Source organism: Corvus hawaiiensis, chromosome 12 (assembly GCF_020740725.1).
Source record: "Corvus hawaiiensis isolate bCorHaw1 chromosome 12, bCorHaw1.pri.cur, whole genome shotgun sequence".
Lineage (NCBI taxonomy): Eukaryota > Metazoa > Chordata > Aves > Passeriformes > Corvidae > Corvus > Corvus hawaiiensis.
This window is the reverse complement of record NC_063224.1, coordinates 1664650-1692466: the sequence shown is the minus strand read 5'-3', so window position 1 is coordinate 1692466 and position 27817 is coordinate 1664650. Positions and strand designations below refer to the sequence as shown.

The 27817-nt window shown below is 65.8% G+C and overlaps 2 protein-coding genes across 4 annotated transcripts; one reads left to right on the top strand and one right to left on the bottom strand.

Annotated features, from left to right (window-relative positions):
• Positions 1-26: 26 nt before the first annotated feature.
• CTU2 (cytosolic thiouridylase subunit 2) lies at positions 27-4205 on the top strand. The gene is made up of 15 exons (XM_048316594.1): positions 27-539; positions 849-923; positions 1354-1432; positions 1509-1568; positions 1654-1714; positions 2076-2185; positions 2274-2548; positions 2624-2759; positions 2838-2969; positions 3067-3158; positions 3235-3326; positions 3407-3458; positions 3563-3629; positions 3705-3763; positions 3841-4205. Exons 1-15 carry the CDS (start codon positions 460-462, stop codon positions 3887-3889), a joined length of 1419 nt encoding a protein of 472 aa, XP_048172551.1. The 5' UTR covers positions 27-459; the 3' UTR covers positions 3890-4205.
• On the bottom strand, positions 4128-27330 carry PIEZO1 (piezo type mechanosensitive ion channel component 1). 3 transcript variants are annotated; one of them, XM_048316592.1, is made up of 51 exons: positions 27197-27329; positions 21062-21157; positions 19965-20087; positions 19621-19663; positions 19383-19533; positions 18448-18586; positions 17608-17821; positions 17295-17460; positions 16988-17080; positions 16841-16913; positions 16674-16765; positions 16337-16597; positions 16156-16267; positions 15867-16045; positions 15645-15793; positions 15275-15454; positions 15112-15200; positions 14478-14635; positions 14229-14405; positions 14003-14128; positions 13722-13922; positions 13437-13641; positions 13233-13337; positions 12544-12697; positions 11680-11923; positions 11494-11590; positions 11237-11405; positions 11071-11160; positions 10865-10953; positions 10599-10670; positions 10093-10190; positions 9914-10010; positions 9582-9656; positions 9317-9489; positions 9127-9245; positions 8902-9042; positions 8564-8822; positions 8299-8487; positions 7815-8097; positions 7582-7687; positions 7352-7499; positions 7048-7262; positions 6769-6927; positions 6545-6692; positions 6256-6444; positions 6076-6168; positions 5798-5970; positions 5598-5720; positions 5435-5514; positions 4987-5182; positions 4128-4900 (listed from the first exon to the last, which is right to left on the bottom strand). In XM_048316592.1, exons 1-51 carry the CDS (start codon positions 27258-27260, stop codon positions 4651-4653), a joined length of 7425 nt encoding a protein of 2474 aa, XP_048172549.1. In that variant the 5' UTR covers positions 27261-27329; the 3' UTR covers positions 4128-4650. The 3 variants fall into 3 exon arrangements, with proteins under 3 accessions (XP_048172549.1, XP_048172548.1, XP_048172550.1); XM_048316591.1 differs by having other exon boundaries at positions 16674-16913; positions 27197-27330; XM_048316593.1 differs by lacking the exon at positions 10599-10670.
• Positions 27331-27817: the final 487 nt, after the last annotated feature.

Below are 27817 nucleotides of genomic sequence, written 5' to 3'. Positions count from 1 at the left end.
GGCGCCGTCGCGTCATCATTGCGCGACGGGAGCGCACCGGGACACAGCGGGACCCGCCGGGACACTCGAGAGGAGCCGAGTTCAGGCCGAGCGGAGCCGAACAGGGCCGAGCGGAGCCGAGGGGAGCGCACCGGGACACAGCGGGACCCGCCGGGACACCCGAGAGGAGCCGAATTCGAGCCGAGCGGAGCCGAACAGGGCCGAGCGGAGCCGAGGGGAGCGCACCGGGACACAGCGGGACCCGCCGGGGCAGCCGAGAGGAGCCGAATTCGAGCCGAGCGGAGCCGAACAGGGCCGAGCGGAGCCGAGGGGAGCGCACTGGGACACAGCGGGACCCGCCGGGACACTCGAGAGGAGCCGAGTTCAGGCCGAGCGGAGCCGAACAGGGCCGAGCGGAGCCGAGGGGAGCCGAACGAGGCCGAGCGGGGCCCGAGCCGAGCGGGACGCAGCGGGGCCGCCATGTGCGATGCGGCGGGGGACGGTGGCGGGTGCGGGGCGGACACGGAACCGCCGCGGCGCCGCCGCGCACCGGGAAACAGGTGGGAGTCCGATCGACCTCAGAATGGACACCCGGGGCCGCTCCCGGTACCCCCCGGTATTCCCCCGGGCATCCCCCCCCGTGCTGCCTCCGGTACATCCCCAATGCGCCCGCCAGCACCCCCCGGTACCGCCCCGGTCTCCCCCCGGTGCTGTTCCCGGTGTCCCTCCAGTATTCCCCGTGTCACCTCCGATCCCGATATCCCCCGATATCTCTCGCTGCTTCCCCCGGTAACATCGCGGGTATTCCTGGTGCTGCCCGGGGACAGGGACCGTCCCGGTGTTGCCGGTGACCGGCCGTGTCCCCGCAGCCACCCCCGAACGTGCATGAAGTGCGGGCAGGGCACGGCCGCCGTCGTCATCCGCGTCGGGGACCCCTTCTGCCGGTGAGGGACCGGGCAGGGACGATGGGATGGGGACATTGGGGCTTGGGGACATCAGAAATTGGGGTCTTTGAGGCTCCAGAACATGGGGGCTTGGGAACTTTGGGTCTTGGGGACATCAGGGATCGGGGACGTTTGGTCTGGGGGTCGTTGATTGGGACATGGGGATGTTGAGGCTGGGGACATTGGATCTGTGGGACTTCAAGGTTTGGGGACGTTGGGTGTCTGGGGCAGCAGGGCCGAGGAACGTCAAAGCTTGGGGACGCTGGGTGTCGAGGACAGGGGAGGGGGGACAGTAATGTCTGGGGATCATTGGAGCTCTGGGACAGTGGTCTCGGGGACATCAAGAGGACTTTGGGGCCGGGGGATGTGGGGTCTGGGGGTGCTGGAACAGACCGCAGCTCAGGGGTCCACATGTCCCCGTGTCCCCCAGCGGCTGCTTCCGTGAGTACTTCGTGCACAAGTTCCGAGCCATGCTGGGCAAGAACCGCGTCATCTTCCCGGGAGAGAAGGTACCAGGAGGGGGCACCCGGACAGGGGACCCGGGCGTGGCACCAGGGCGGGTGACCGTCCTCGCTCTCCCCACAGGTGCTGCTGGCAGTGTCAGGGGGCCCTGCCTCCAGTGCCATGGTCCGGCAGGTGCAGGAGGTGAGATTCGGGGCTTGGGGGGATTCGGGGGGTGCATGGCTCAGCCACCCCTCTCACCCCACACCTTACCCCACTCCTCTGCCAGGGGCTCAGCCGGGAGGCGGCCAAGAGGCTCCGCTTCGTCCCCGGCCTCGTCTTTGTTGAGGGTGAGGGAACCCCGCTGCTGCTCCGTGTCCAGCTGCCCATTCCCAGTCCATTCCCTGCTCCATGTCCAACTGCCCATTCCCAGTCCATTCCCTGCTCCGTGTCCAACTGCCCATTCCCAGTCCATTCCCTGCCCCACTGCCTGTTCCCTGTCCTGCTGCCAGTTCCCAGCTGCATTGCCTGTTCCCTGCCCCATTCCCTGCCCCATTACCCGCTCCCAGCACAGTGTCCCCTGCACTGTGCCAGGGCCAGGGTGCTGCCACCCAGTCCAGCAAGGCCATGGCACCCCGTGCTGTCCCCCTGGCCCCAGGAATGGGGCTGGGAATGTGACAGTAGCCCTGGCACTGCCTCCCTGCCTTCCAGAGGGAGCCGTGCGCAGGCAGAGCCCGGAGCAGCGGGAGCAGACCCTGGCCCAGATGGAGACCCTGCTGCAGGCCACCGGCTTCCCCTACCACGTGATCCACCTGGAGGAGGTATTGGGGTGACATGAGGACAGGTGCTGAGGCAGGGGGACTCACCTGGACACCCCAACTTCCCCTTGTATTCATCTCTGCCCTGCAGGCACTGCAGCTGCCCCCGTCCATCTTACAGCCGGGGCTGGAGCGCTCCGGCCCGTCCGGCCCTTCCTACAAGGAGGCTGTGGACAGCTTCATCCAGCAGCAGCGGCAGGACGGCGACAGTGGCACTTCTTTGCCTGGCCACAGCACCCAGGACACGCCAGCAGGATCCCCGGCCACCCCCCGCCTGCCGGACGCTGCCCAGACCCAGGAGCTGCTCCGCGGCTTCGAGGCCGCGGGGACGGCGACGGCGCGGGAGGAGCTGCTGCAGATGCTGCGGTGAGGGACTGACCCTGCCTGGGGCCAGCGCCAGCTGGGTGTGGTGGCTCTGATCTGCTGTCACCTCGTCCCCAGGACCCACCTGATCGTGCAGACGGCCCGGGACAGGGGCTACACCAAGGTGATGATGGGCGAGAGCCTCACGCGCGTGGCCATCAAGCTCCTCACCAACCTGTCCCTGGGGCGCGGCGCCTTCCTCGCCGTCGACACGGTGAGCTTAGGGGTGACACGATGCCGTGGGGGTGTGGCTTGGTGGTGGCACAGTCCCCTGGCAGCCCTGCACCCACAGGGCTTCACGGACCAGCGCCACGGCGACGTGATGGTGGTGAGACCCATGCGGGACTACACAGCCAAGGAGATCGCCTTCTACAACCGCTTCTTCAGCGTCCCCACCGTCAGCGTGCCACCCCTCTTCACCAAGGTAGGGGGGTCCCGTGGTGGGGAGCCCAAGCTCTGCGTCCCCATGGTGGGGACAGGACTGCCCAGCCCAGCTCTGCCCTCCCTGTTGGTTCCCACAGCGCCGGGAGAAGCCCAGCATCCATCAGCTGGTCGAGCGCTTCCTGCTGGGGCTGCAGGAGGAGTTCCCCTCCACCATCAGCACCGTGTACCGGTACGGGGGGTCCCTGTGGGGGTACTGGGGCTGGGGGGGGATGGGGGTGCACCCACACTCCCTGTTGTGGCTGCAGGACGGGGGAGAAGCTGAGCCCAGAGCCGGCCAAGGCCAGCAGTGAGTCCCAGCGATGCCTCCTCTGCCTCTGCGGCCTGGACACTGATGGGGGTGAGTGGGGGGGACAGTGAGGGGCTCGGGGGATTTGGGGAGCAGCCGTGCACCCCTCAGTGACCCCCTGGCTCTCGCAGAGGAGGAGTTGGCTCTGGAGCCCACGCTGATCTTGGAGAAACCAGGAGAAGGGTGAGCATGTGGGCAGGGGGGACTCCAGAATTCCACACCCACTCCCAGGCCACCACAGCGGCACCACTGAGTGTCCCTGTCCTTGTCCCTGTCCCTGTCCCCAGGGCTGAGAGCAAAGCTGCCTACATCCCCCTGCTGTGCTACAGCTGCCGCCTCACCTTCAAGGAGCTGGTGAGGTTTTGGGGTACAGGGGGGCGGTTCCGGGGGGGATTGGGGGTCCCCAGGCTCACGGCCCTGCTCTTGCAGGGTCCCCTTGCCACACTGCCACCCTATGTGCGCGCCGAGGGCCAGCGCAGGATCCGCAGGTACCGGGGGTGGGGGTCCCCTCCCCACCTGCTCAGCCTCCCAGGCCGTGTCCATCCATAGTGTCCATCCCTTGCAGAGCTGAGATGGAGCAGAACCAGGAGAACCAAGAGTCGAGCAAAAGCTGAAGGGGTTGGGGACAGCGGGGGACACACCCCCATCCTGCTGTGGCACTGCTGGGGCAGGTGCCACCCCTCAGGGGTACCCCAGAGGTTGGTGAGGACTCGGGACACCCAGGCAGCTGCTTTTATACCCCATTTCTGTCACAGGCAAGGGCGGGGACAGCCCCCATCCCCCCTTTATTGGGGGCTGGGGTGCAGGTCCCTGGTCCCCCCCGCTCCCTGCCTCAGCTGCCTGCCAGCCCAGGAGGGCTCAAGTTTGTTTTATTCGATATCTGTATAAATAAACCATTTGAATTAATAAAAAAAAAAAACCAAACCCAAAGTCACAAGTGTCTAAAGTCCAACTGGGGCTGCCAGGCCCCCCCAAACGTGGGGGGCCACAACCCAGGACCCCCATCCTGGAGCTGGGGGTGGGAGCTATTGCTTTTGAGTTCAACCTGGTTCTGGAGCAGGGCTGGGGCCAGCAGGGAGGGGGCACGGGCTGGCTCCTGACCCCCCCATCCCCACCTGGCAGCCAGAGGTGCCCAGTGGGTGGGGGGGGCCACCTCCTGTCCCCCTCCCCGGGAAGGCACAACGTGGTCTGTGCAGGTCGGACGGCTTCAAAGCAACAGAAGAGAAACATCCAGAAAAACATCCTCCCTCCAAGGGAGCGCCCAGAACCCCACACCCCACTGCCTCCCGGGCCGGGATGCGGCCCCAGCCAGGCGGGGGCTGCTTAAGGCATTGGCGGTGATGTCCCTGTCGGGGGGGGCTGGAACCCCTTCCCCTTATTCCTTCTCCCGTGTCCACTTGATCATGGTCTCGGGCGAGCGGTAGAGGAAGATGAGCTTGGCGTAGAGCTCCTCCTCCAGCTCCAGCTCGCCCGTCTCCCGCACCAGGAAGATGTCGTGGCACAGCTTCAGGATGCGATCCACGCAGGGCAGCTCCTCGAACATGATGGAGTGCGAGATCTCGCTGAAGAAGCCCCGCACGAACTTGCCAATCACCAGCACGATGGACACGTAGAGCCCCATGATCCTGCAAGGGAGGGGCACATCCTGCATTCCTGGATCCCACTCTCAATTCCCTCCGGCTCCGCCCCCACCCTGGCACCCTCCACGCACCCGTAGCCAGCCAGGAAGCCCAGGCTGGGGGGGCTGACTTTGTCGTTGAAGATGATCAGGGGGAGGATGTTGCCATCGCGGGGTGGGGCGTCCTTCAGCCTCAGCACCCACCACTCTACGAAGTTGTCATCCTGGCCAGAGCCCCTGCGCTCCCGTTTCAGCTGCACCTCCACGTCCAGGTAGCTGTCCTTGTCATCTGGAGAGGGTGACAGCATCAGGGCACAGCACAGTGGCTGCTGTGCTCTCAAGGATGATTTTTTGTGGGGGGAGTGACACAGCGGGACTCACGTCCTCACTGTCTGCAGGGGGGTGGCACCATCAGGCTACTGGTGTGCTCCCAGCACTGATTTTTTAGGGAGAAGCACACAGGGACTCATGTCATCCCTGTCTTCAGAGAAGTGGCACCCAGTGCTGATTTTCTGGGGTGGGGGCACACGTTGGGACCTACTTGGCAGCAGCTGCTTGACAGGTTCGGCTTCGAGGCCGCTGGGCGCCCGGATGTATTTGGGGAAGAGTTTGGGCAATTCCCTGCAAGAAAGGGGGGTGAGGGGGGGGTTACACCATCCCACTGAGCACAGGGGTCCAGTCCCCCCCCCCAAGGGGACACTCACACGGGGTCGTCCCTGGTGCCACCCAGCAGCTGGGCCAGCTCCAGGCGCTGGGGCGCGCCGGGCTCCAGGTCTCTGGTGAGTTTGCCGTAGGCATTCTCCACCGTGCCCCCCTTGCTCAGGTCCCTGCGGGCAGGAGAGGCTCAGTGTGGGCAGGGGGGGCGCAGGCAGGGCTGGCCCCTCCCTGGCCGTGCCAGAGGTACCTCTGGAAGGTCCAGGTGAAGTGCAGGGTGATGTCAGAGGAGCTGTTCTGCAGCTCCTGCTGCATCTGCTCGCGGCTGGGGGGGCTGATGCTCCACAGAGAGCCCGAGCTGCCCTCGACGCGGGCGGTCACGATGTCCTCCTCGCCGTAGAGGGTGATGAACTGCATGGCCAGCTGCCACCAGGGGGGACAGGGCTCAGCCCCCACCCTGGGGGCTCTGCCAGCCCCCGCCCAGGACAGCCAGCAGGGATTTTTTGGGGTGGGGGGGGGGGGATTTACCGGCTCCCTCTCAAACTCTTTGGTGAGGTCTTCGTAGTCCTGGGAGGTGAAGGGCTGGATGGATTGTTGCTGGGAGCTCGTAGTGAACAGGGGCTGGGGGACAGGGACAGGGGGACATCAGCTGGGCAGGCCACGCTGGTGCCCCAGCTGGGCACCCCAACACCCACCCCACATCCTCACCTCGTACCCCCCCAGCTTGAGGGTGACAGTGACATCGATGGGGTGGTTGACAATGCCCACCACGGAGCGCACCAGGGACATGAAGAGCAGCGGGAACCAGATGATGCCCACGAGGAAGAGGATGATGAGGCCGCCCATGCCATACTTCACCACTTTCTTCTTCTTCTGCCCCTTGGGCTGGGGGTATTTCTGGGGTGGGGGGAGACAGCACACGGTGTAGGGTGGGCTCAGGGGGACCCCAAGAAACAAGGGGCTTAGTGGGGGACCCTTCCTGGCACAGGGGCTGTACCTTCTCCGTCTCCCGGCTGCACTTGATGATGAAGATGTTGGCGTAGATGTCCTCCACACACATCCAGTTGGAGAGGGACAGTGTGGTGTCCGTCCACACCCAGTCCATGACGGCCCGCAGCTCCACCAGGAAGGGCACGAGGCGGAACCTGGGGGGACACGGGGACAGGGCACTGGTACGGCACTCTCGGGGTGCCCAGGGGTCCCTGTGACCCTGTGCCGTACCCCTGGAAGAGGAAGAGGTTGAGGTGGTTGTATTTCTTGGTGAGGAAGTTGCCCAGGATGCGGGTGGGGTAGCCACAGCGGATCTGGTAGGCCGACAGTCCAAAGTAGATGCACTTCACGAAGTACCACAGCTGGGCCACCGAGTTGAGGCTGAACAACCTGAGGGAAGGACGTGTCACCCCCTCAGCCACCAGCCTGGGCCACCACGTGGGCTTGAGGACACCAAGGTGCCACGCAAGGACCACGCAGTGCCACGGCGGGGAATTCTTTGGGATGTACCTTTGGGTGACGGCCGGCAGGATGAAGAACATCCAGATATGGATGCCGAAGACCAGGATGACCTGGAAGATGAGCTTGCCCAGCACGGTCTTGCGGAGGTAGAGCGCGCGGTCGATGATCATGGTGGTGAACTGGAAGAGCACCATGAGCAGGAAAGCCTGCGGCACTTGGTTTTCCGACAGCGAGGAGGTGATGTCAGCGGCCGCCGTGTATCTCTGGGGTGCAGCAGAGGTCAGCACGTGGCCTAGCCTCACCCCTGTGGCGGGGGCAGGACAGCCAGGGCCCTGTGGGACTCCCTGCTCACCCCAAAGGCCCAGAAGCCGAAGATGATGATGATGAAGTCGACCACGTCGGCCATGAACATGTAGGCGTAGACGTCGGTGGCCGCGTGGTTCTGCGTGTTCAGGATGTCCTGGAAGAACTTGCGCACTGGCCGGTACATGTTCTGTGCCCTGCGGGGACAGGGGACACAGGGACAGGTGACTGGGACTGCACCCCACAGCCCCCACCCCAACCAGCACCGCCACGACTCACATGGTGAGGAAGAAGCCCTTGACCCGCAAGCCAAACGCCTTCAGCTTCCTCTGAGCGTGGCTCTCTTCTGCTGCTTCCTCCACCTCTTCTTTCTTCTTCTCAACCCCTTGAAGTGAGGCACAGCGTGGGTGACAGCCCGGGCCCTGCAGGGCCACACCCTGCCTGACCCCAGCACGCTGGGGGTGCCAGCCTTGCTCCTCACCAGGGTGTGAGGGCTGGGAAGTGGTGCTCACCTTCCCCTGGAACCACCTCTGGTGTTTTTCTTCCCCGACTTCTCCTGAAGCGGAGCCGTGTGGTCTCGGTCCCCTCTCTCTGCTCCATGGACTTGCCCTCCGGCTCTGGCTCCAGCTCCGGCTCCGTGGCTGCTCCCAGTGCTTCCCGCTCGGCTGGAGCCTCTGGCCATTCCTCAACCAGCACCAACGGCGGGGACACGGCTGCCTCCTCCTTCTCCTCCCCTTCACTGCTGTCCGCCCGCTTCTCCTCCGTCGTCTTCTCATGGTCCCACAGCCCATAGGACTGCAGAGGGACACGGTCACGGGTCCTGCTGCCCCCCAGCCCCACACACCTCCACTCCCCATCCCGCAGCATCAACTCCCTCCCAACCAGCACTGGTGGGAAACCACAGCAGAGCCACCCAGCGCTCACTGGGCTCTCCCTAGAGCCCCCCCGGAGCAGCTGCAGCTCCCCCCAAACACCCACCCACAGCCCAAGGCTCACCAGCAGCAGGGAGCGATGGAAGAAGAGGGCCAGGAGCTGCAGGAGGTCGTACTTGTTGTAGCGGCCAGTCTTCTCCAAGCCCAGGATGCGTGGTGGGAAGAAGGGCTTGCCCTCGTTGCGCAGCAGGGTGATGTAGCCATTCCAGGGGAAGAACCCAAACTGGAAGAGGTACTTCACCACCACCATCACCTGTGGGGACGCTGGGTCAGCGGGTGGCAGTGGGGGCTGGGTGGCATCGTCCCTTCACCGGCCACCCCCTGCCCACCTCGGTGAAGACGATGGCGGTCATCCAGAAGCGCTTGGTGGGCCGGGGGATGGAAAGCATGGCCCAGAGGAAGACGAGGATGGGCAGGAAGAGGGAGAGGATGGAGGCAGTGACCATGTGGTTGAGGATGATGATGAAGTAGCAGAGCAGCTCGGAGTGGGCGGTCACACAGCGGTACCCGGCCAGCAGCAGCTTCAGGAACCGGTTGTGGGATTGGTAGAACCGCTCCGACTCCTCCAGCTCGGAGACGTACATCCTCCTGCGGGATGCAGGGCTGGGGTGAGCCCCCCGCCACTCCCCATCCCCGTCCCGCTGTCCCCACGCCCCGCTGTCCCCACCTGCTCATGAGGAGCTCACTGGCAGTCCGCCTGCGCTGCTGGGGCACGGCCAGGAACCCCTGGGCATCAGCCACGTCCTCCTGGGAGCCCAGGTTTGTCACCAGCTCCTGGCTGTCGGCAGGGGCGGCTCTTGGGCTCCCGCTGGGGATGACACAGGGACAGGGGTGAGCCCCGTGCCCGCCCGCCCCGCCTGTGGCACTGCCAACGGGGTATCTATGCACCTGCCTGGAAGCGCCGCTTCGGGAATCTGCAGCCAAGGCGCCGGGCAGGCTCGGCTCCTGCGGGAACTCCTCTGGTGGCAGCACGTAGAGCTCATCTGGGAACTCGTGGTTTATCTCCTCTCCCTGCAGCAGGCAGGGTGTCAGTGCCTCTGTGGGGTGCCACCCCCCGTGCCCCAGTGCCCCCCCGGGCTCACCCTGGCCAGCCGCTGCGCCAGGACGCATCTCTCGAGGAGCAGGATGCGGGACATGTCCGTGTGCTCCCGGGTGCAGGCGTCCAGCCACTGGGTCAGCCCGTCCACCAGGGCCTGGCACAGCAGCCACAGGAACCTCAGCGTGTTCAGCGCCCGCTGCAAGACGTTGCTCCGCTCTGCCAGGGCAAAAAGAGGGGTGGGGGGTCACTCGGTGCCCACTCAGACCCCCCCAGTATCTCCCCGAGCTGCAGTCCTGCTGCCCACCTACCAGAACTTTCTGTGTTCTCTTCCTCCTGGCCTTCAGCCCCCTCAGGAGCCTCCACCTCTCTCCCTGCACCATCCCCTGCAAGGGTCAGACCACAGGGAAGGGCGAACATCATTTCTGGGGCTCTCCCATGCACCACCCCATCTCCTGTCCCCCCACATCCACCTTAAAAACCAGCGCGGGCACCAAAGAAGCTGCACAGCTCATGCCCAACCCCATTGTAGCCACCAGAGAGCCCCCACACACACTGGGAGCGCCCTGCCAGGGCACACAGTGGGCACCAGGCAGGGCTGTGTCCCCTCCTGACCCCCCCCCCAGCCCTGTGTCACACCCACCTGCAGCACTCTCAGGGCTGGGTGGCTCTGGCTGCTCGGGCTGCTCCTGCTGCCGCAGCACTGTCCTGGCGTTGGTCACCCAGGCCTGGTAGGCGAGCTGGAGGGGGACAGCGGCCATCAGCACCCTGGGGACACTGCCAGCCCCCACAGCTGCTCTGCAGTCCCCCAGCCCTGCTCACCTGGAAGGCGCTCAGCCTCTCCGGCCGTGGCTCCTCCTGCACCTCCTCCTCCTCCTCGCTGTCCGACTCGAAGAGGAAGTATTCCCCGGAATGCAGCACTGCCGGGGTGGGGGCACAGGGCGTCATGGCACAGCCAGGGCCATGGCAGGGGTGTCACACCCCAGGCTGGCCCCGCTGCCATCTCCCAGGGCTCTGCCTGGCACCGAGGACACCCACGGGGACATCAAAGCCAACGACTCAACTGCCACGTCCCCAAAGCGGGGTCCCTCCGGCGCCAGCGTTCGGAGGCAACCGACGTCGGTGACCCCAACCCCAGCCTGGCACCCCCAGTCCAACACCCCGTTAGTGCTAGGGAGCAGAGGAGCCGTGGTTAGTGCCCTGCGGCCGAGCCTGGGGACAGGGGACATGCAGGGTGTCACCTACGGCTCCCATGGGTGTTAGTGGTCCCGGCGGGGGGACCTCTCCGAGGGGCTGTGCCCCGTTACGGCCCCGTGCCAGGGCTGTACCTGCGGCGTGGTCTAACCATGGCCGCCACCACCGCTCCCTCAGCCGGGACGGGTCCGCAGGGCCGCCGGGAGCTGTGGGACAGCAGACAGGGCTGAGGACGGCCACACCCGGGGCACCCAGCCCGGCTGGGGGGGACTCGGGGCGGGGAGGGGTCACCTCACTGCTCCACGGGGCTCCACCAGGATGGGCGTCGGCGATGGGCCACAGGCACACCCGTGTGCCGGAGAGGGGGTGGGGACACGGGAGGGACCCCCCCGGCTCTCACCTGCTCTGGCCCCGTCCTGCCCCGGGCCGGCGCTGCGGGGCAGCCGCTCCTGGTGGTACTTCTGCTGCTTGGTGCGGATCCGCTCCATCCTGCGGGCAGAGGATGCTGCGGAGCCCGCTCCCCCAGAGCCCCAGGGGCACCCCATACATGGGAGTGCCCCAAGGTGCACGGAGAAGGGTCCCAGTGCCCCCCCAAAACCCACTCACTGCCGCTTCAGCTGGTCCAGCGACTTCCTCTCGGCTCGCCGGTGCGAGCGCAGGCTCTTCATGATGCTGGCCTTGAACAGAGCCACACCCCTGGGGGACAGGGACAGTGGAGGGTCAGGGGGGCCTCCCGGCACCCATGGGGACCCCTCCAGGACCCCAATCGCACCTGGAAGGCTGCAGGGCAGAGGCTTGGAGGTCCCACATGACGTGCAAGTAGTAGGAGCTGAGGAAGATGCGGCGCTGGAGCAGGAGGAAGAAGAAGCAGATGCTGTCCCAGATGATGCCGGCCTCCTCCACGGGTAGCGTGCAGTCGTGGTCCTTGGCCATCGCCTTGGCTGGCAGGCAGAGGTGCAGGTGGGTCAGGCAGCAGCCCAAACCTGCACCCCCCAAGCCCCCCAGATCACCCCCAGACCAGCAACTCACAGTTGTAGTAGCCCTTGACGGTGCAGACGAGGCTGAAGAGCTGGATCACCCAGCAGAAGTTGTTCTGCATCTGCTGCACGAAGACGCAGGACAGGAGCTGCGGGCAGAGAGGGCACACACGGCTCTGTCACCAGCCCAGGGGATGCCCAGGGCGACCTGAGCAGAAGCACGTGGATCACAACGCACCGACAGCATGTTTTTGGAGATGATGACGGTGATGTTGTAAAGGATGAGGCAGTCCCAGAGCACGAGGCGGGCGCGGGCCGGCTTGCGCAGCGTGGCGGTGCCCGAGAGCAGCAGGTAGAAGCAGGCCAGCAGGTAGCCCAGGCCAAAGAGGCTGATGCGGTTGGCGCCGGTGATGAAAACCACCACGAGGACGAACCAGAAGAGGTGGCGGAACACCACCACTTTCGCCATGTCCAGGTAGGACCTGCGGATGGGCTGCTCAGAGCAGGGGCCTGGTGCCCTCCCAGCACAGTCCCAGTCCCCCCACCAGCCCTATTGTGGGGGACAAAGGGCTGCGTCCGGTCTGTGGGGTCCCAACGCCTCTGAGGGTCCAGCACCATCACCAGGGGTGTCCTGGACCACCTCATCTCCTTCCAGAAGAGCCTGGGAGTGTTCCTGCTCCAGCCATCGGGGGGTCCTGTCCAATGGGACCCCTGGCCCAAAGGAGTCCCAATCCCATCGTAGAGGATCCCAGCCCAGCAAGTCCCACTGCCTGAAGGTCCCATCTTATCCATACCCCAAGGGGTCCCATCCCAGGATTTGCCATCTAAGGATGGGATCTCATCTTGTCCCCACCCCACAGGGTCCCATCCCTGGGGGGGAACCATCTTATCCATACCCCAAAGTTTGGGATCCTGAGGTTGGAATTCCAAGGGCGGGATTCAATCTCATCCATAGCCCAAGGAATCTCATCCCAGCTGGGTCCCATCCTGTCCATACCCCCAGGGATCCCATCCCAGGTGACCGCCCCATTCACTGCCCACAGGGGATGCCATTCCCGTGGCCCCAGCCCACAGGTCAGGGTGCTGTGCCGGGGGCACCCACTTGCAGTAGATGAAGTTGGGGGTGGGGTTGTGGTGGTCCCGCTCCCGGTCGAGCCGGTCGGAGTTGTCCCCGGCCTCCTGCAGCCACGGCTCGGAGCGCTCGGCCTCGAACACGCGCCACTGCTGGGCGGCGCAGAGCAGCAGCACGAAGTCGTCTGTGGGAACACGGCTCAGCCCCGGCCACGGGGCTCCCCTCGATGCCGGTACGCCCCAAACCCTTCCCCAAGGATGCCAGGATGGGGAGCTCATTCATTCCCTCCAGGCAGGTGTGGCGTTTTCAGCCCCACCTCCTCCTCTTTAACCAAGCCCCTCCTTGGATGCAGATGTCTCCAGGCCCCTTCTTTTTCCAAAAGAAGGTGGGAAACAATCAAGCTCCCCCAAAAAGAGGTGGGGTTTGCCATGACTCCTCCTCCAACTGGGTGTGTGTGATTTAGGCTCCACCTCCAATGGGGTGGGGCTCCTAAAGCTCCTCCACCCCTCCTGCCTGTTCTTCCCCCTGCTGGAGGCAGGATGGGACCCCACTGATGGGGACAGGGGCTGGAGTAGGGTGACAGGGCACCCCTCGGACAGGGGGCAACTGGGGGCTGGGGCACTCTTGGAGCAGGGGGATCCCAGGAACTGAAGTAGGGGGGAACTGGAGTGGGGCTGGAGTAGGGGCACAGGGCACCACGTGGGCAGGGGGCTACTCACTGATGAGGTTGGTGGATTTGGGAGCCTCAAAGAAGTCGGGCAGGTAGAGCCACTTGACGAGCGCCGAGTTGAGGGGAATGGTGTGGCTCCAGCGCCACGGATAGTCTGGAGGGCAGGGGGGCACAATCAGTGCCACCCCCCTGCTCCAGCCCCTTCCCAGGGCAGGCCAATGGTGCCCCCCAGGAAGGCCCCCGTGCCCCTTACCCAGGCAGAGGGCGGGCGGCATCCCCACGCACAGCAGGTACTGGTAGAGGAGGATGATGACGAGGAAGAGGCAGAATTTGGGCCAGAGGCGGGCAATGGCCGCGCGCCGCCGCCGCGTCAGCATCACCACGAGCCAGCAGCCGTGCAGGATCACCACGAAGTTCATGCGCTGCCCGATCACGTTCACCATCATCAGGAAGCAGATCTGGGGGTGCAGGGGGGTGCAGGGCTCAGCACCGGGGTGCTGCGAGCGCTGGGACCCCCCTGCAGCGTCCGTGCTCCCACCTCCAAGCCAAACTTGTAGTAGAAGTAGTTGATGAAGTATTTGGCGCAGCTGACGAGGCCGAGGTCGAGGTGCTCGCGGGAGATGTCCTCGAAGATGGTCTCGGTGACAGGGGCCACCAGCTGGTGCTGCTTGCGGTGGTACTGCTGGCGCCGGTACACCACGGCCTCGAACACCAGCAGCAGCAGCACCTGCAGGTGGTTCTGGGGGAACAGGGGGTGCTCAGGACCAAGCCAAGCCAAGAATCCCCCCAGGTGGTCCTCACAATGTCCCCATGCCCCACCTGGATGTACCCCAGGTTGGGGAAGCCCTTCCGGATGCCAAACCAGTTGGCAGGGTCCACGGGGCCGCGGTACAGCGTGGAGTTGCCCAGCTCCTCTGGGGTCAGGTTGGTGTCGTTGGGTAGGGGCTGCAGAGGGGAGCACCAGCGCATGGGTCAGTGCCCCTTGGCCCCCCAGAGCCCCTCTCCAGCCAGGGAGCCCCCCCAGAACCGGCCCTGCCGGGCACACCTGAGTGCAGTTGCTGGAGTACTGGCGGGGGTCCACGATCTCGAGCTGGTAGAGCATCTTGCAGACGATGATGATGCAGGTCCAGACAGTGGAGAGGCACGAGGCCATGCGGCGGAAGCGGCAGTAGGGCATGGCCAAGGCCCACAGCAGCACCAGCAAGAAGTTCATCAGCGACACCTGGACACAGGCCCTGTCAGCACCTCGGGGGGGCCCGGCTGAGCCCCCCAACCCCGCAGCTCCCCAGGGTACCTCCTCCAGGGCCACCCAGACGGTGTAGACAGCCACCATCTTGAGGACGTGCAGCTCCAGCAGGCGCCTCATGAAGACCTCCCCGCGTGTCACCGTGTCCGAGAAGGTCCGGCCCAGCACGATCAGGCGCTCCAGCACCAGCCCCCATTTGTTAGAGTCTGTGGGACACGGACCCTCATGGACACCCCCGCAGCCTCCCTGGCTCTGAGGACACCCCAACCCATTCCCACAACCTCCCGCACCTGGAGAACAACCCAATCCATCCCTGTAACCTCCAGCCTCTTCCTGGCTCAGAGGGCATCGCGGTCCATCCCTGTATTCTTCCAGACTTCAAGGAGACCCCAATAAATCCTTGCACCACCCTGGCTAACAGGACACCCCAATCCACCCCCATGCCCTCCCAGCCCCTTCCTGGCTCAGAGGACATCCCAATCCATCCTCATACCCTCCCAGACTTGAAGGACATCCCAATTCATACCCTGCAAGTCTCTTCCAGGCTTGGAGGGTGCCCCAATCCATCTCCATGCCCTCCCACACTTGGATATCAACCCAAATCCATCCCCCTACCCCTGCTAGGTCCCTCCTGGCTTGGAGGACACCCCATCCCAGCCCGACCCCCATCCCAGCCCTGTACCCAGGGACTCAGTGTCGGAGTCTCCAGCCTGGGCACTCTCGGCAGCGGCCGCATCCCGCAGCAGGCGGCTCCCGTGCAGCTCCTCGGACCTGTGGGAAGGAGGGCTCAGAGCGGGGATGGGGGGCTCGGGGTGCAGGGGGGCTCACCCAGCACTGGGTGCTACCTGGGGATGCGGCAGGGGGCCCCAGAGGGGGCACGGACGTGCTCCAGGTCGGTGATGAGCATGAAGGGCTGGTGGAAGTAGTGGAGCTGGAGGATGCAGGCCAGGAGGAAGAAACCCGGGATGAGGATGCTGGAGAAGAGCTTGGAGACGCTGAACTGCTCCAGGCCCAGGTCGCTCAGCCTGGATGGGGACACGAGGGTCAGCACGGGGCCTCATCCATCCCACCCCAAACGGGCACCGAGCCCCCATGCCGGGGCTCAACCCCAACCTGCTCCGTGCCTCAGTTTCCCCATGTGCAACCCATCCCTTGGCCGTGCCCTGGTGCCACCACAGGGCTCATGCCACCCCACGGTGGGTCGGGGACACTCACTGATTATCAGTGAGGCCCGTCAGGTTCCTCCAGTACATGGGGAAGTCCTCGAACTGGTAGGTGTAGTTGGCGATGAGCACCAGCATGGTGTAGGCCACCACCAGCCACCAGAAGCCCTTGAGCACCTTGCGCCACAGGCTGTAGTACACCTGCAGGGACAGGGACATCAGCAGGGCCACCCTGGGGATGGCACAGGTTCCCAGGGGTCCCCAGCCCCCCTACCTGGAACAGGATGAGGCAGAGGAGGAAGAGGAGCATGTAGACGATCTTGTAGACAACGAGGCGGCCGGTGAAGGTCACCACGATGAACATCCCGGCGCAGACGCAGATCCAGAACTTGGCAAAGAAATTCCTCACCACCTGCCCCAGGTTCTTCAGCACATCCCGCATCTGGCTGGTGTCTGTGGGGCACAGAGGGGCTGCAGGAGCCGGGCAGGGGGCACCAGGATCCCCCCCCCCAGCTGTGGGGTGCTCAGCCTGGCGCAGCGTGGGTGACACCAGGAGCCCTCACCTGTATCCGTGACAGACACCTCCAGGAGCGGCGTGGCCGGGGCCCTCCTCGTTAGCACCTTCTCCTTAACGAACTGCCGCAGCAGCATCCAGAAGGTGAGGGTGAGCAGGAGCTGTGGGGACAGGCGGTGAGCGGGGCCAGCCAGGGCTGGGACACAGGGCTGGGACAGCACCACACTCACCTTCGCCCCCAGGGCCAGGCAGGGGTACCTGGGATGCACCAGCCCCAGCGGCCGCAGCCTCATGAAGCTGATGCGGGTGGGCAGCTCGGGGGACAGGTCCATGGCCCAGACGTACTGCAGGCTGCACAGGGTGATGGCGTAGAGCACCAGGAAGGGCGAGCAGAGCATGGCAAAGTGCCGGCGGCTCCGCACCATCCAGATCAGGCACGACCACAGCAGCAGCACGAAGGTCAGCCAGCTGTGGTAGGTGATGCTCCACACCTGTGGGCAGCGAGGATGAGGGCTCGGCCCAGGAGGAGCCCCCTCCCCGTGTCCGTGTCCCCTCCCAGCTCTTTACCATCATGGCGATGAGGGCGGACACGTAGCTCTGCTTCATGAGGACGTGGCCCAGCGTGCGCAGGGGCAGCCACTCCACCCGACGGCTCCTGCCTGGCATGGGGAGGGGGCGTGTGAGGCACCCCGGGCTGCGGGCAGCGTTTGGGGAGGGGCTGGGGTCAGGCTTACGTGCGCTCAGGACGTGCACGGTGCAGTTCTCAGTGCTGCCGCTCGGCTTCTCAGTGTTGGGGGACAGCATGGGCTGGGGGCAGAGAGGGCTCAGAGCCCACCCTGGCAACCCCATCCCACTCCCTGCACAGCCCCCCCCAGACGTACCTTGGTGTCCTCAACCACGCGGTCAGTGTCCTTGGGCCAACTCTCCAGCTCCACCAGGACCCTTGAGCATGGCTGTGCCGGTGCCACGGCTCTCTGCGAGGGGCAGGAGCCAGCTCAGGGCACCCACTGCCACCATCAGGGAGCAGGATCGTGCCCCAGGCCCCTGCCAAGGCACCCCACACTGCGGGCACCCCGCTGCCCCCCACGTCCCCCTGTGCCAGGGCCGGGGCAGTCACGGCCACGCGCGCCAGGCACCATGGTCACCGTTGTCACCATCAGTGTCCAGCTCAGCCCTGCAGCCCCTCACCTTGGCACCCAGCCAGTGCAGCTTCACCAGGGTGGCCACGGTGTAGTAGAGCAGGAGCAGGATGCCGGGGTTGGCGTAGACAGGCCAGGGGTAGCTGGTGTTGAGTTCCAGGGTGTTGGGCTGGGAGCAGTTGCGGTACAGGATGATGTCCTTGAAGCCGAACACGCTGTGGGGACAGAGGAGGTGACATTAACCCCCCAGCCAGGACCATGAGCCGACACTGGAGGGATGCTCTGGCCGCCCTCCCTGGGGTGGGATGGGGCAGCTCAACATCACGGGGACCCTGGGCACAGCTCCCTCCCCACAGACCCACCGTGCCCAGATGGTGGGGGGTGGGAAGACCCCCTGGACGAAGGGGGTCTGGTAGGCATAGAGGCACAGGAGGTGGGCGGCGCAGTAGATGCTGACGAGGATGCAGAGGACGTTGAAGGCCTGGCAGCTGGCGGGGAGGTGACAGGCCCACCACGTGCACAGCCCCACGAAGAGCAGGAAGTAGACGCTGGAGGAGGCGGAGGGCAGGGTGATCCCTGGGGAGCAGCGCCCCGCAGGCGGTCAGTGCACGGCCCGGCAGCCCCTGGACTGAGCAGCATCCCACTGGACTGAGAGCACCCCGCTGGACCCAGCATCCCTCCTCAGAGCAAGCGTCCCTTCCCCTTGGACCACGTTTTCCACCTTGGACCAAGCATCTCCTGCCTCTTGGACTCTAAATCCGTCCTCCTCAGACCAAGCATCGCTCCCGCTTGGAATGAGCATCCTCCCTCCTTGGACTGAGCATCCCCTCCCTCCCCAGAGCAAGCATCTCTTCCTCCATGGATCAAGCATCTGTCCCTCGGAGCGAGCAGCTCTCCCCCTGGATTGAGATTTCTCCCTTGGATTGCATTCTCCCCCCCAACACTAAGCATCCCCTCTCCCTAGACTGTTTTCCCCTCTAGACCAAGCATCCCTCCCTCCATACACCGAGCTTTTCCCCTTGGATGTTCCATCCTCCCCCCGTGGACCAAGCATCCCTCTCCTCAGACTGAGCACCACAACTCCCATGGATTGAGAGTCCCCACTTCGGACCAAGCTCTCCCCCCGGACCAAGCATCCCCCCAGCAGCATGCCCTCCAAGCCCCCCCCAGCTCACCCCGTGCCCCCCACACCCCGTGCCCACCTGCCAAGGCCAGCAGCAGGATGGCCAGGCCCTTCCCAGCCTCCCAGAGCAGCCAGTGAGCCTTGTTCCAGAGCCGGCTGCTCAGCGGTGTGTCCCTGCTGGCCGCGCGCCGGTGCCGCCCCACATCCTTCTCTTCCCTCTGTCAGGGAAAACCAGGCTGGTGTGAGCTCCATGACCCGATCCCGGACAGCTCCTGGCCGTGCCTCAGTTTCCCCACTCTGGGGAGGGCAGGGGTGGCCGGCCAGGTGGGCACAGTGCCCGGCACCTGGCCGTGTTTATCTCATCAGCTGCCTGGAAAGCGCCTCCAAAGGGCGGCTGTTTTTCTTGGCACCGGGATGCGGGTTCCCAGCACCGAGCTTTTTTCCAGGCTGCCTCCCCGGGCTCACGGCAAAGGCATCCACGCCAGCCGCTGCTCCGGTTACAGCCCGGCACGGCCGCAGCCAGGCGCGGCAGCCTGGGCAGTGGGGAGCCCCGAAGCGGGGCTGGGGGTGCCACTGGGGCTGTGTCTGCCTGGTGACCCCCCTGCCACGAGCACGGCGTCCTCGTGACCTGCTGGCACTGCCAGGCGGGGCTGGCATGGCACAGCACAGCACCCAGCCCTGCAGCAGCGAGCTCGAGCTGGGGGCCGGCACCCCATAACTGCCCACTCCACTGTCCCGGCTGTTTGCCAGGGTCCCTGCGGCAATGCTGGAGCAAACACAGGCACTCCTCCATGGCTGTGTCACCCCAGGCCATGGGACAATGACCGAGCCCTCCATCCTAGCCAAAACTGCCCCAAACTGGGTCCCCAACTACTGGGGATGACCCCATGCCAAGCCCCCCACGTCCCAGGCTGTGCCCAGGGAAGAGACAGGGACCAGCCACGGACAGGCTGGCGCGGACGCAGTGGGATGGGGATGGTGGGATGTCCCCACGGCACCGGGGGTGGCTCTCACCTGCTCAGAGGACTCCAGGCTCTCTGGGTTCCGTCTGTAGGTGGCAGGGCCGAGGCGGCGGCACAGGCACAAGGACACGGACGAGACCAGCAGGATGCCAACGTCGGGCGCCACGAGCCGCACCGAGTTGGGAATGTCACTCAAGTCCAGCCTGGGGGGAGAGCGGGGCAGGGGAGGGCTCAGGGGTGACCTCCCAGCCACTGCCAGCCCCCAGCCCCACACACCGGGGTGCCCTTACCTGGTGACCCCAATGTGCCGAGCAAGGACCTCCCAGGAGCTGCCTGTGGAGAGAAGGGGGGCACTGAGCGGGGCAGACCCTGCGTGGGCAGGCTCTGAGCACCCCCCCACCACAGGGAGAACATTCCCACCCATGGGATTGCAGGATGGGCTCTGTGCCCAGTGCAGTGGGCACCCAGCAGACACCCTGGCATGGCATGTGGTGGGACCCTGCAGAGCCTCAGCACCATCCCAGTGCCAGCAGGATGGGTCCCACACGTCCCCAGCTTGAGGGTGCAGCCCCAGGGCAGCACAGGGAGCAGAGTTGTGGGTGGGTGAGGGTGGGCATGGGCACCCCCTACTCACAGCTGGGCCCCAGCAGCTGGTCCAGCACGGGCAGCGTGTGCAGGCATATCTGGAAAACCAAGTGCGCGAGGAGGAAGAGGATGCTGGTCCCCAGCAGGGCTTTGAGGATGCGGCTGGTGGGACCTGCGAGACACGGGCAACCTGTCACCCACCACCCAAGGACACCACAACCCCAGCAGGGACCCTGCACCCTCGGGAAGAGCTGGGAAGGGTGCACTGTGCCCAGAGATTCCAAGGCTCTGCCCCAGGGACAGGATCCCACCAGGGCTTTGCCCACCTCACTGTGCGCCCAGCACGGCCCATGGGCACCCTCCCTCCCTGTGTCCCTGCAGCACCCAGCTGGCACTTCCCTGGCCCTGCAGGTCAGGGAGCACACCGGGATGCAGTCGGCATCCCCATCCCTGCTGGATTGTCCCATGGGAGGGGACAATCCAGGGGTCCTCCCCACCCCAAACCCCATCAGCCCTTCCACCAGCTGCAGCCGTGCCCCCATCCCACCCGGCTCTCCGGGCCCTGTGCCCGTTTTCCTGGCCAGGGGGTGGGGTGGGCAGCGAGCCCACCACAGCTGCGAGCCGGCCTGGGGGCGGCCCCGGGCCAACAGCTTTCCCTCCACTTGTTTTTTCCTGTAAATCCACACAAAAGCTCTCGGCAGCGCGGGGATCCGGGGCCGTGCGAGCCCATGAAATATTCAGAGGGTAAAGCTTTCAGCTGTGGCCGTGCCAGGAGCTGGGGGCAGGGTCAGAGCCGGACACAGGGGGGGCTACGGGCACCCCGTGCCCACCTGCCCCGGTGTGGGTGACCCCCTGTGGTCACCGCGACGCCCCGGGCAGGGCGGAGGGGCTGCTCGTGGTGTGCCCGCACAGCCCAGCCCTGAGCCCTGAGGCTGATGGTTAATAAGGCTCCGAAGTGGCCATCCTGGAGCAGGAGGGCTATTAATAGCCCCGCTGGGCTATAATTAACAGAGAGAGGCTCCACACGGAGCCACGCTGCCCAGCCGGGGTGAAACCGCAGCCAAGGTGCCCGTGGGAGGGGGGTGGCAGCCCCCTTGCTGCCCACCCCACCTGTCCCAGCCCTGCAGCCCCAGGTGAGCCCCTTACCTGCAGTGAAGTGTGGGCAGGGCCCCGGGAAGCAGGGCAGGAGCAGCAGGAAGAGCAGGTACACCAGGGAGAGCACGTTGTAGCGGAAAAGGCAGGCTGGGGACAGAGGGACGGGGTTAGTGACAGGGATGTGGCACGGGGAGGGCTCACAGCTGCACTCCCCCACCATGGGCATCCCCAAAAGAGAGGCAGCTCGAAATGCCAGGTGGGACTGGGGTCCTGGGGTGATGCCAGGTAGGACGAGGGGGTCAAGCGCCCCAGAAATGCCATCGGAAAGAGGGACACAGGCAGGAGCACCTCACGCTGTGCCACTCCTGGTGACCCACATGGGTGACACGGAGAAGAGGGGACACACCCAAGGTCCCAGACACGTGGGGTGACAGGGGAAGAAGAGCCACGAGAAAAATCTGCCGCGTTTCCACATCATTCCCGCAAAACCACACTGAGGATTGCAGGGACCCCCACAGCCAGGCTGGGACCCCCACCCGTGACCTCCCCGGGGGTGGCACAGCACCTGTCCCCAGCCATGCTCTGGGCGTGCCACCAGCTCAGCACCTTCCCCCTCGCTTATTTTTAGACCTAAATTACAGCTTGTTTGGAGGCACGAAACCGTCGGAGGAGCGGGGCCGAGGCAGCAGCCTGCAGAGCTGCCACCACCGGGGACAGGGATGGGGACAAGGACAGCACGGCGGGGATGTGGCAGGGCAGCTGCCGCCCCAGCTGGGGACGCCGCGTTCCTGTCACCGCGTTCACAGTGACAGACACCGGCACATGCACGGCAGGAGGAGCTGGGAGCACCCACAGGGCAGCCCCAAGGCCACGGGGATGGGCAGCAGCACCGAGACACCCCCGGAGCAGTGCCTGGCTGGACATGGGGAGCTGAGCTTTGTCACTGTGCCCTGCCCCAGGCAGTGCCAGGACATCCCCCCATCCCCTCTGCTGACACATCCCACCAGCATCGGGGGATCCCTCTGGAACAGCCCAGGAAGGGGGCAGCCACAGGGAACCGGTGCTGGGGACCCCGGCTCTGCACGGCCGGGGCAGGGAGCTGCTCCCCTCGGCACCCCACTCTGGAAGGGGGTGGGACAGGGGGGTCAGAGGGCAGCCCTGACCCCGTGGGGCTGGGGGGGCGAGGGGGGCCCAGCCGGGCGCCAGGGACGTGCTCAGCACCGCAGCCCGGCACGGCCCTTCCTGTGTTTACGAGGTTTCAGTGGGACAACACATCCTGGAGAGAGGGACAGCGCGGCCGGGAGGACACGGCACAACCCCCGGGGACAGCGGGGCACCCTCGCAGGGCACGGGGGCAGTGGAGGGAGCGCCCAGGAACGCCCCGGGACACGTCCCACAGCCCCACACGGGGGCTAAACCCAGCTCCAGCCCCACAGCGGGGTCCCCACGTGTCGCCAAGCCTGCGAAGCACAGCCCGGCCCCGAGCAGGGGCGGGGGGCACAGGGAGCCCGCGGTGGGGGCAGCAGGACCGTCACCAGCGGCCACCTCCCCGCGGTGACCCCAGGCCGCGTCACCTCCCGCACGCCGCTGCTGCCGAGGGTTCCTGGCTGTTTGGGCAAACCATGATCTCATGGAGCAAATATTCCCCGTCCGTCCCCGCCAGCGCCGAGAGGAGCCTTCCCGGCATGGGGGCGAGACGCTGCTCCAGCTTCCGTGGGAGCCAGGCAGGCCCCCCTTGGCACCCACCCACCCACCCTGGGGTGAAGCAGCCCCACCGCGAGCCCTCAGCCCAGCCACGGCCACGGCCTGGGTGCCGGTGGCACCGAGGGCACGTGGTGGCACGGCTGGAGTTCCGATGAGAACGGGGATTGTGGGGAGACCCACAGGCATGGCTGGCACTGGGGGGGCACCCACATGCTGACCCCATTGCTTGGTGCCACCAGCACCCCCGGGACCCTCTGGTTGGCGGCTCACCCTGCACCCCTCAGGCATCACCAAGAAAGCTCCCAGAGGTGCTCGATGGCTTCAGCCAGGACAGAAAAAGAGGGAAAGAAGGTGGTGACAGCCTGGTTCGGGAGCACCCTCGGAGCCCGGCTGGGAACCCACCCGGCTGCAGCGGGGCGTGCCGTGCCAAGGTGTGTGGGTGCTCCGTCCTGCAGACGGAGGGAACCGGTTCCCTGCAGTGCTGACAGCGGGAAAGTGCAGGCACAGGGAGAAAAACCAGTTTGGCATGTGGGGAGAGCAAACCCGCCCTCCGAGCGGCCGGCTGGGTGTGCAGGTGGGTGGGTGCAGCGCCGTGGCACCCACGGCCCCCTCCCCACGCAAGCAGTACCCTTACCCACGACATCCCGGGGTCTCTCTCTCGGAGCACTCACCTCGTCCCCTAAGTCAGGTATCCTGGATTGGCACCCCAAATTCCTGCTTGCCCAGCCCTGTGACCCCGGGAGCAGCCAGAGCAGCTCCCACGCTGCCGGGAGGTCACCGCCACCGCAGCCGGCACCGGCGGCACGGGAAATATTAACGACGTTAACGAGCTGGGAGGAGGAAAATTGCAGCTCTGGGGAGCTGGGCGGGATGTGTGGGGTTCCTCCATGCCAGCCTTAATTGAATTTCGCCATGGGAGGGGATTGGGGTCACTGGGCACCACTGGTGAAGTGGAGGCAGCCAGGAGGAGTCGGCATCAGGATCTGTCCCGGTGCACTGGGCCGGGAAGAGCAGCTGCAGGACAGGGTTGGGGTCTGGCACAGCCCCCTCCCACAAACCAGGCACCATTCCACACCCAGCCAGCTGCCAGGATGGATCCATTCCCAGCTGCGTGGGGAAAGGGGGCTCCCCAGACCCCCCGGAGCTGGAGGAGTCCCACACACCAGCCCTGCACCATCAGCGCATCCACACCGTTCCTGGCGCTGGTGCAGCCGCTGCTCTGCAGGGACTGCGGCCGCTCAGGATTAATTAGCAGAGCTCTTTAATTCCCTGCCCTGCTCACTCACAGGGCCGTTACCTGCTGCCAGAGCCAGGCAGCTCTGCCAAGCTGCCTCCCACTTCACCAGCCCCAGCTGCCAACCCCCAGGACCCTGATGGGGTCCCCAAGGTGTCACTTTGCTCCCAGGACTCTGCACCCACTGGCTGCAAACCAGAGGCAGGGTGATAAACACAGAGGCCCCATTCCAAAATCCCATCAGTGTGGCTCCCTATCCCAAAATCCCATCAGTCCCAAAGCAAAAAGTCCTTGGGCAAGCAGAGCTGGCCACCGGCACATTCCCAGCCCCAGCTCCTCTTTCCAGGAAAGAACAGCCCCACCGGTTCACCCACCATATCCTGTTTTTGTGGAAAGTTAATCCCGATCCCACCAGTTCCCTGCTCCTGGGAATGCCGCAGGAGATGCCCCAGGAGGGCACTGGGCTGGGTGCCAGCGGGTGCCACGGCTGCCAGCCTGGGAAATCCCAGCATCAAGCAGGAGCTCGTGCCATGGGGCAGGGAACGCAGCAGCCTGGGGGACAAGTGTCAGGGGACAGCCCTTTCCCTGGCACACACCAGGATGGCACAGCCCGTGCCACAGGGCTCCCAGAGCTGCAGGCTCAGCACTGGGACACATGAGGACGCACATTCCCAGATCCACCAATATTCCCAGTGTGGCTGCCATATGGCAGCACCAAGCAATGCCCAAACCCTGCTGTCCTCACCCAAAGGGGACCCCCTGCACCCCTGCGGAGCCCCCACGGTGTCCCCCACCTCGGTGGCACTGTGGGGGCTCAGTCCTGGGGACACGGGCACCCAGGCCCTGCTTCTCCATGCCATCCCATCCTCTCATCCCATCCCGTCCCCTCCCCCTGCTCCTGGGAGGAAGCAGCAGTTATTGCTCTTGGAGACAGCAGTGGCTTTGCTTTTTTTTTTTTTTTTTTTTTAATACAGTTTTTTTTTCCTCCTCTATTTTATTTCCCTTGGTTTTATAAAAAGCACCTGACCACAGGAGGCAGCTGCTGCAGCCCACACTGACACCCGGCTGAGCTCCAGCCCTGCAGCACCCGGGCCCCGCAGGGACCCCCCAGCACCCTGGCCGGGCAGGAGGGGCTGTGTCCCCACATCAGGGGGTTTGGGGGGCACCGCAGCCGCACGGAGGGGGTGCCACCTTCACCCATCGCTCCTGCCCGAGCACCACGGATCAGCGTGGCCACGACTGGCACTGGGGGTGCCCGGTCGGTCCCCCCTTGCGTGGGATGTGCTGTGCCCCCCCACAGCGGCTCCAGCACCCCAGAACCCCAGCAGGAAGGACGGAGCCGCGGTGGGGATACAGCCCCATGGCACGGCTGGAACCCACCCGTGGGGTCTGTGCTGTGCCAGCCGTGGGAAGCGGGGCCCGCCCCGAGCCACGCCGTGGGGCCCAGGGCCTGCAGCTCCACTCGCCCCGAGCTGGCCGGGAGCCGCGAGCAAACATCCTCCGGACGTTTGGGAAGAGCCAAATTGCCAGGGAAGGAAGGGCCGCAGGCGGGTCGTGCTCCGGGGCAATTCCTCCCACCCAGGTGCAGTGGGACGAGCCACAGCCCCCCGTGCCTCAGTTTCCCCCGGGTGCTCCTGCGAGACCCCTGGGCACTGCTGAGTCACCCCCGTGGCCAATCAGCTGGAGAAGGACGGAGTCCCCGCCCAAGTGGGGCCCCAAATTTCAACAAGCCACCTACTAGCTCACAGGGGAGGGGACAGCAAGGCCACCAGTGTCCCCAGCTGGGGGGGGGGGACCGGGGGTCCCCAGCATAGCCCGTGCCGGAACAGGGTGAAGAGCCAAGCGAGCCTGGGGCGATTTGGGGCCAAATCAGCGTTATTTGGAGCACGAGGGCCCCACGGGACGCTGCGCCCGGAGGCCACGTGTCGCCCCGGGCACCCATGGGATGCACCCGGCAGCTCCCGCGGCCCGGCCCGGCCGCTGCGCCCCTGTCCGGAGAGCGCAGCCCCGGCTCCCAGCCCCGCTCGTGGGCTGGGTTATAATTAACCTCCTCACATCCTGCGCGATGCTCTGAGTCACTGCCCCAGCAAACCAAAGGAAAAGCAGCTTTTTCAAGAGTCACCGACTTCCTCTGCCAGCGAGGCTTTGCCCGGTGCGCCAGCGGCACAGCCAGCACCCCGAAACCCAATCCCGCTCCCCAAAACACAGCCGGGAACGGGGCTGCTCGGCCGGACGCGCCTCCCTCGGCCGGGCGCATGTCCCTCTCTCTCCAGGTGACACTATCCCGAAAGTCACTCTAGGGTTACTCCGAAAGCCATGCCAGGGCTCCCAGCATGGGTGGTGCGAGCCCGGTGTTGGTGGCGAACAGCCCCAGCCCGTGCCCGGCACAAGGAGCCCCTTGAACAATCCTGTTTATAGAGAGGTTTTTCCTTTGCGTCTACGCAAACGCAGCGTCCCCGAAGAGGCTGCGGAGCAACCGGGCTTCAAAGAACCGATTCTTGTCCTGCGCGTCCCGGGACACGGGGATTTTCCAGGCTGGTGGCCAGCCGGTTGCCTTGGTGGGTGGCACATCTGCCATCAAAGGCCGACAGTGCTGGGAAGGGGCTGGTGGCAGCATGGGGACCGCAGAGCCACAGGAGCTGGGGTGGGCACTCTGCTTGCCGGGATCCACCCGGGCATGGGGACAGAAGGAGGTGCCAGCCGCCCCCGGGCATCGCCCACCCCGGCCCCCTCCTCACCCCCCACCTTGCAACCACAGCGGAGCGAGCGTGGTGACACGGCTGTGACCAAACTGGGTCACCTGCACCCCAAACAGCCTCCGGGTGTCGGGGGACAGGGGGGAACACGCGCACACCCTCCCGCCCCGGAGAAAGTCGCAGCGCTACCCGCGAGTGGGTTCGGTCACGGGTGGAGAGGGGAGAACTCAGCGTGATCCCCGCGGGGGGACCGTCCCGGCACCGACCTTCCCCGGAGCCACCGGCGGCTCCTCCCGGCGCGGGGATCCCAGCCCCGCTTCCCGGCTGCAGGGCTCCGCTCGCCCCGGGCTTCACGGCACTTCCCGCGCCCCTCGCTCCACGTGCTGGGGGGAGCCCCGCAGCCACCGGCGAGCGGCAGCAGCCACCGGGGCAACCCCGGGGGGGCAGGGTCCCCGAGCCACCCTCTCCACAGGCGGGGGACCCACCCGGGTCACCTTTGGGGGATCTCCGCGCCGGCCGCCCCCGCGTGGGGACCCCGCGCCCCGCACTCACCGGCGAGCAGGGCGAGCGGCAGCAGTAGCCAGTAGAGCCCCGCGCAGAGCCCCCGCCGGTTCATCGCGGCGGGGAACGGGGGGGGGGCCCGGCCCGAGCCGCTCCGAGCCGTTCCGCCCCGCCGGGGCTGGGCAGGCCCCGCTGGCCGGTGCCGGTGCCGCTGGCCGGTCCCGCGGCGCTCCGAGGCGCTGCCCCCGCCCCGCGCCCGCCGCTTTATAAACGGCACCGCCCGCCCCCCCCGCGGGGCCGGCGCGGCCTCAGCACCGCCCGCCGGCACCGCGCCCGCCACTGCTGACACGAGTTGTGCGGGCTCAGCACGGGCCCCGCAGCTCCCCGGGTTCCGCTTTCTGCGGTCGGGGAAAAAAACCCACTTTAAAAAAAAAAAAATAAATAAATAAATAAACATAAGCAGGCCCAGACAGTGTTTCCTGTTTATTCCGTTCAAAAGTGAAATAAAGAAGCCGGAGCTAATTTTTGCCGAATTTTTGGTCTTGATACCAGAGCTGAAAGCTGCTGCACGGAATGGGGAGCACTGACGTGCAGCCCTGGAGCTGGGTGGTGTGTCCCTGGCACTGGGGAATGATCCCGTGTTCCTGGAGCTGGGTCCATGATCCTACATCC

What these genes read in the sequence shown, in the direction of transcription:
- CTU2 (XM_048316594.1), top strand. Translation starts at nt 460, where the DNA reads ATGTGCGATGCGGCGGGGGACGGTGGCGGGTGCGGGGCGGACACGGAA. An exon ending in ACCATCAGCACCGTGTACCG is followed by an intron (nt 3,159 to 3,234) that starts GTACGGGGGGTC and finishes TTGTGGCTGCAG; the next exon opens with GACGGGGGAGAAGCTGAGCC. An exon ending in TTGGAGAAACCAGGAGAAGG is followed by an intron (nt 3,459 to 3,562) that starts GTGAGCATGTGG and finishes CCCTGTCCCCAG; the next exon opens with GGCTGAGAGCAAAGCTGCCT.
- PIEZO1 (XM_048316591.1), bottom strand. Translation starts at nt 27,260, where the DNA reads ATGAACCGGCGGGGGCTCTGCGCGGGGCTCTACTGGCTACTGCTGCCG. An exon ending in TGCACTGGCTGGGTGCCAAG is followed by an intron (nt 17,081 to 17,294) that starts GTGAGGGGCTGC and finishes TGCCCCTCGCAG; the next exon opens with AGAGCCGTGGCACCGGCACA. An exon ending in AAGAGTTTGAGAGGGAGCCG is followed by an intron (nt 5,971 to 6,075) that starts GTAAATCCCCCC and finishes CCCTGGTGGCAG; the next exon opens with CTGGCCATGCAGTTCATCAC.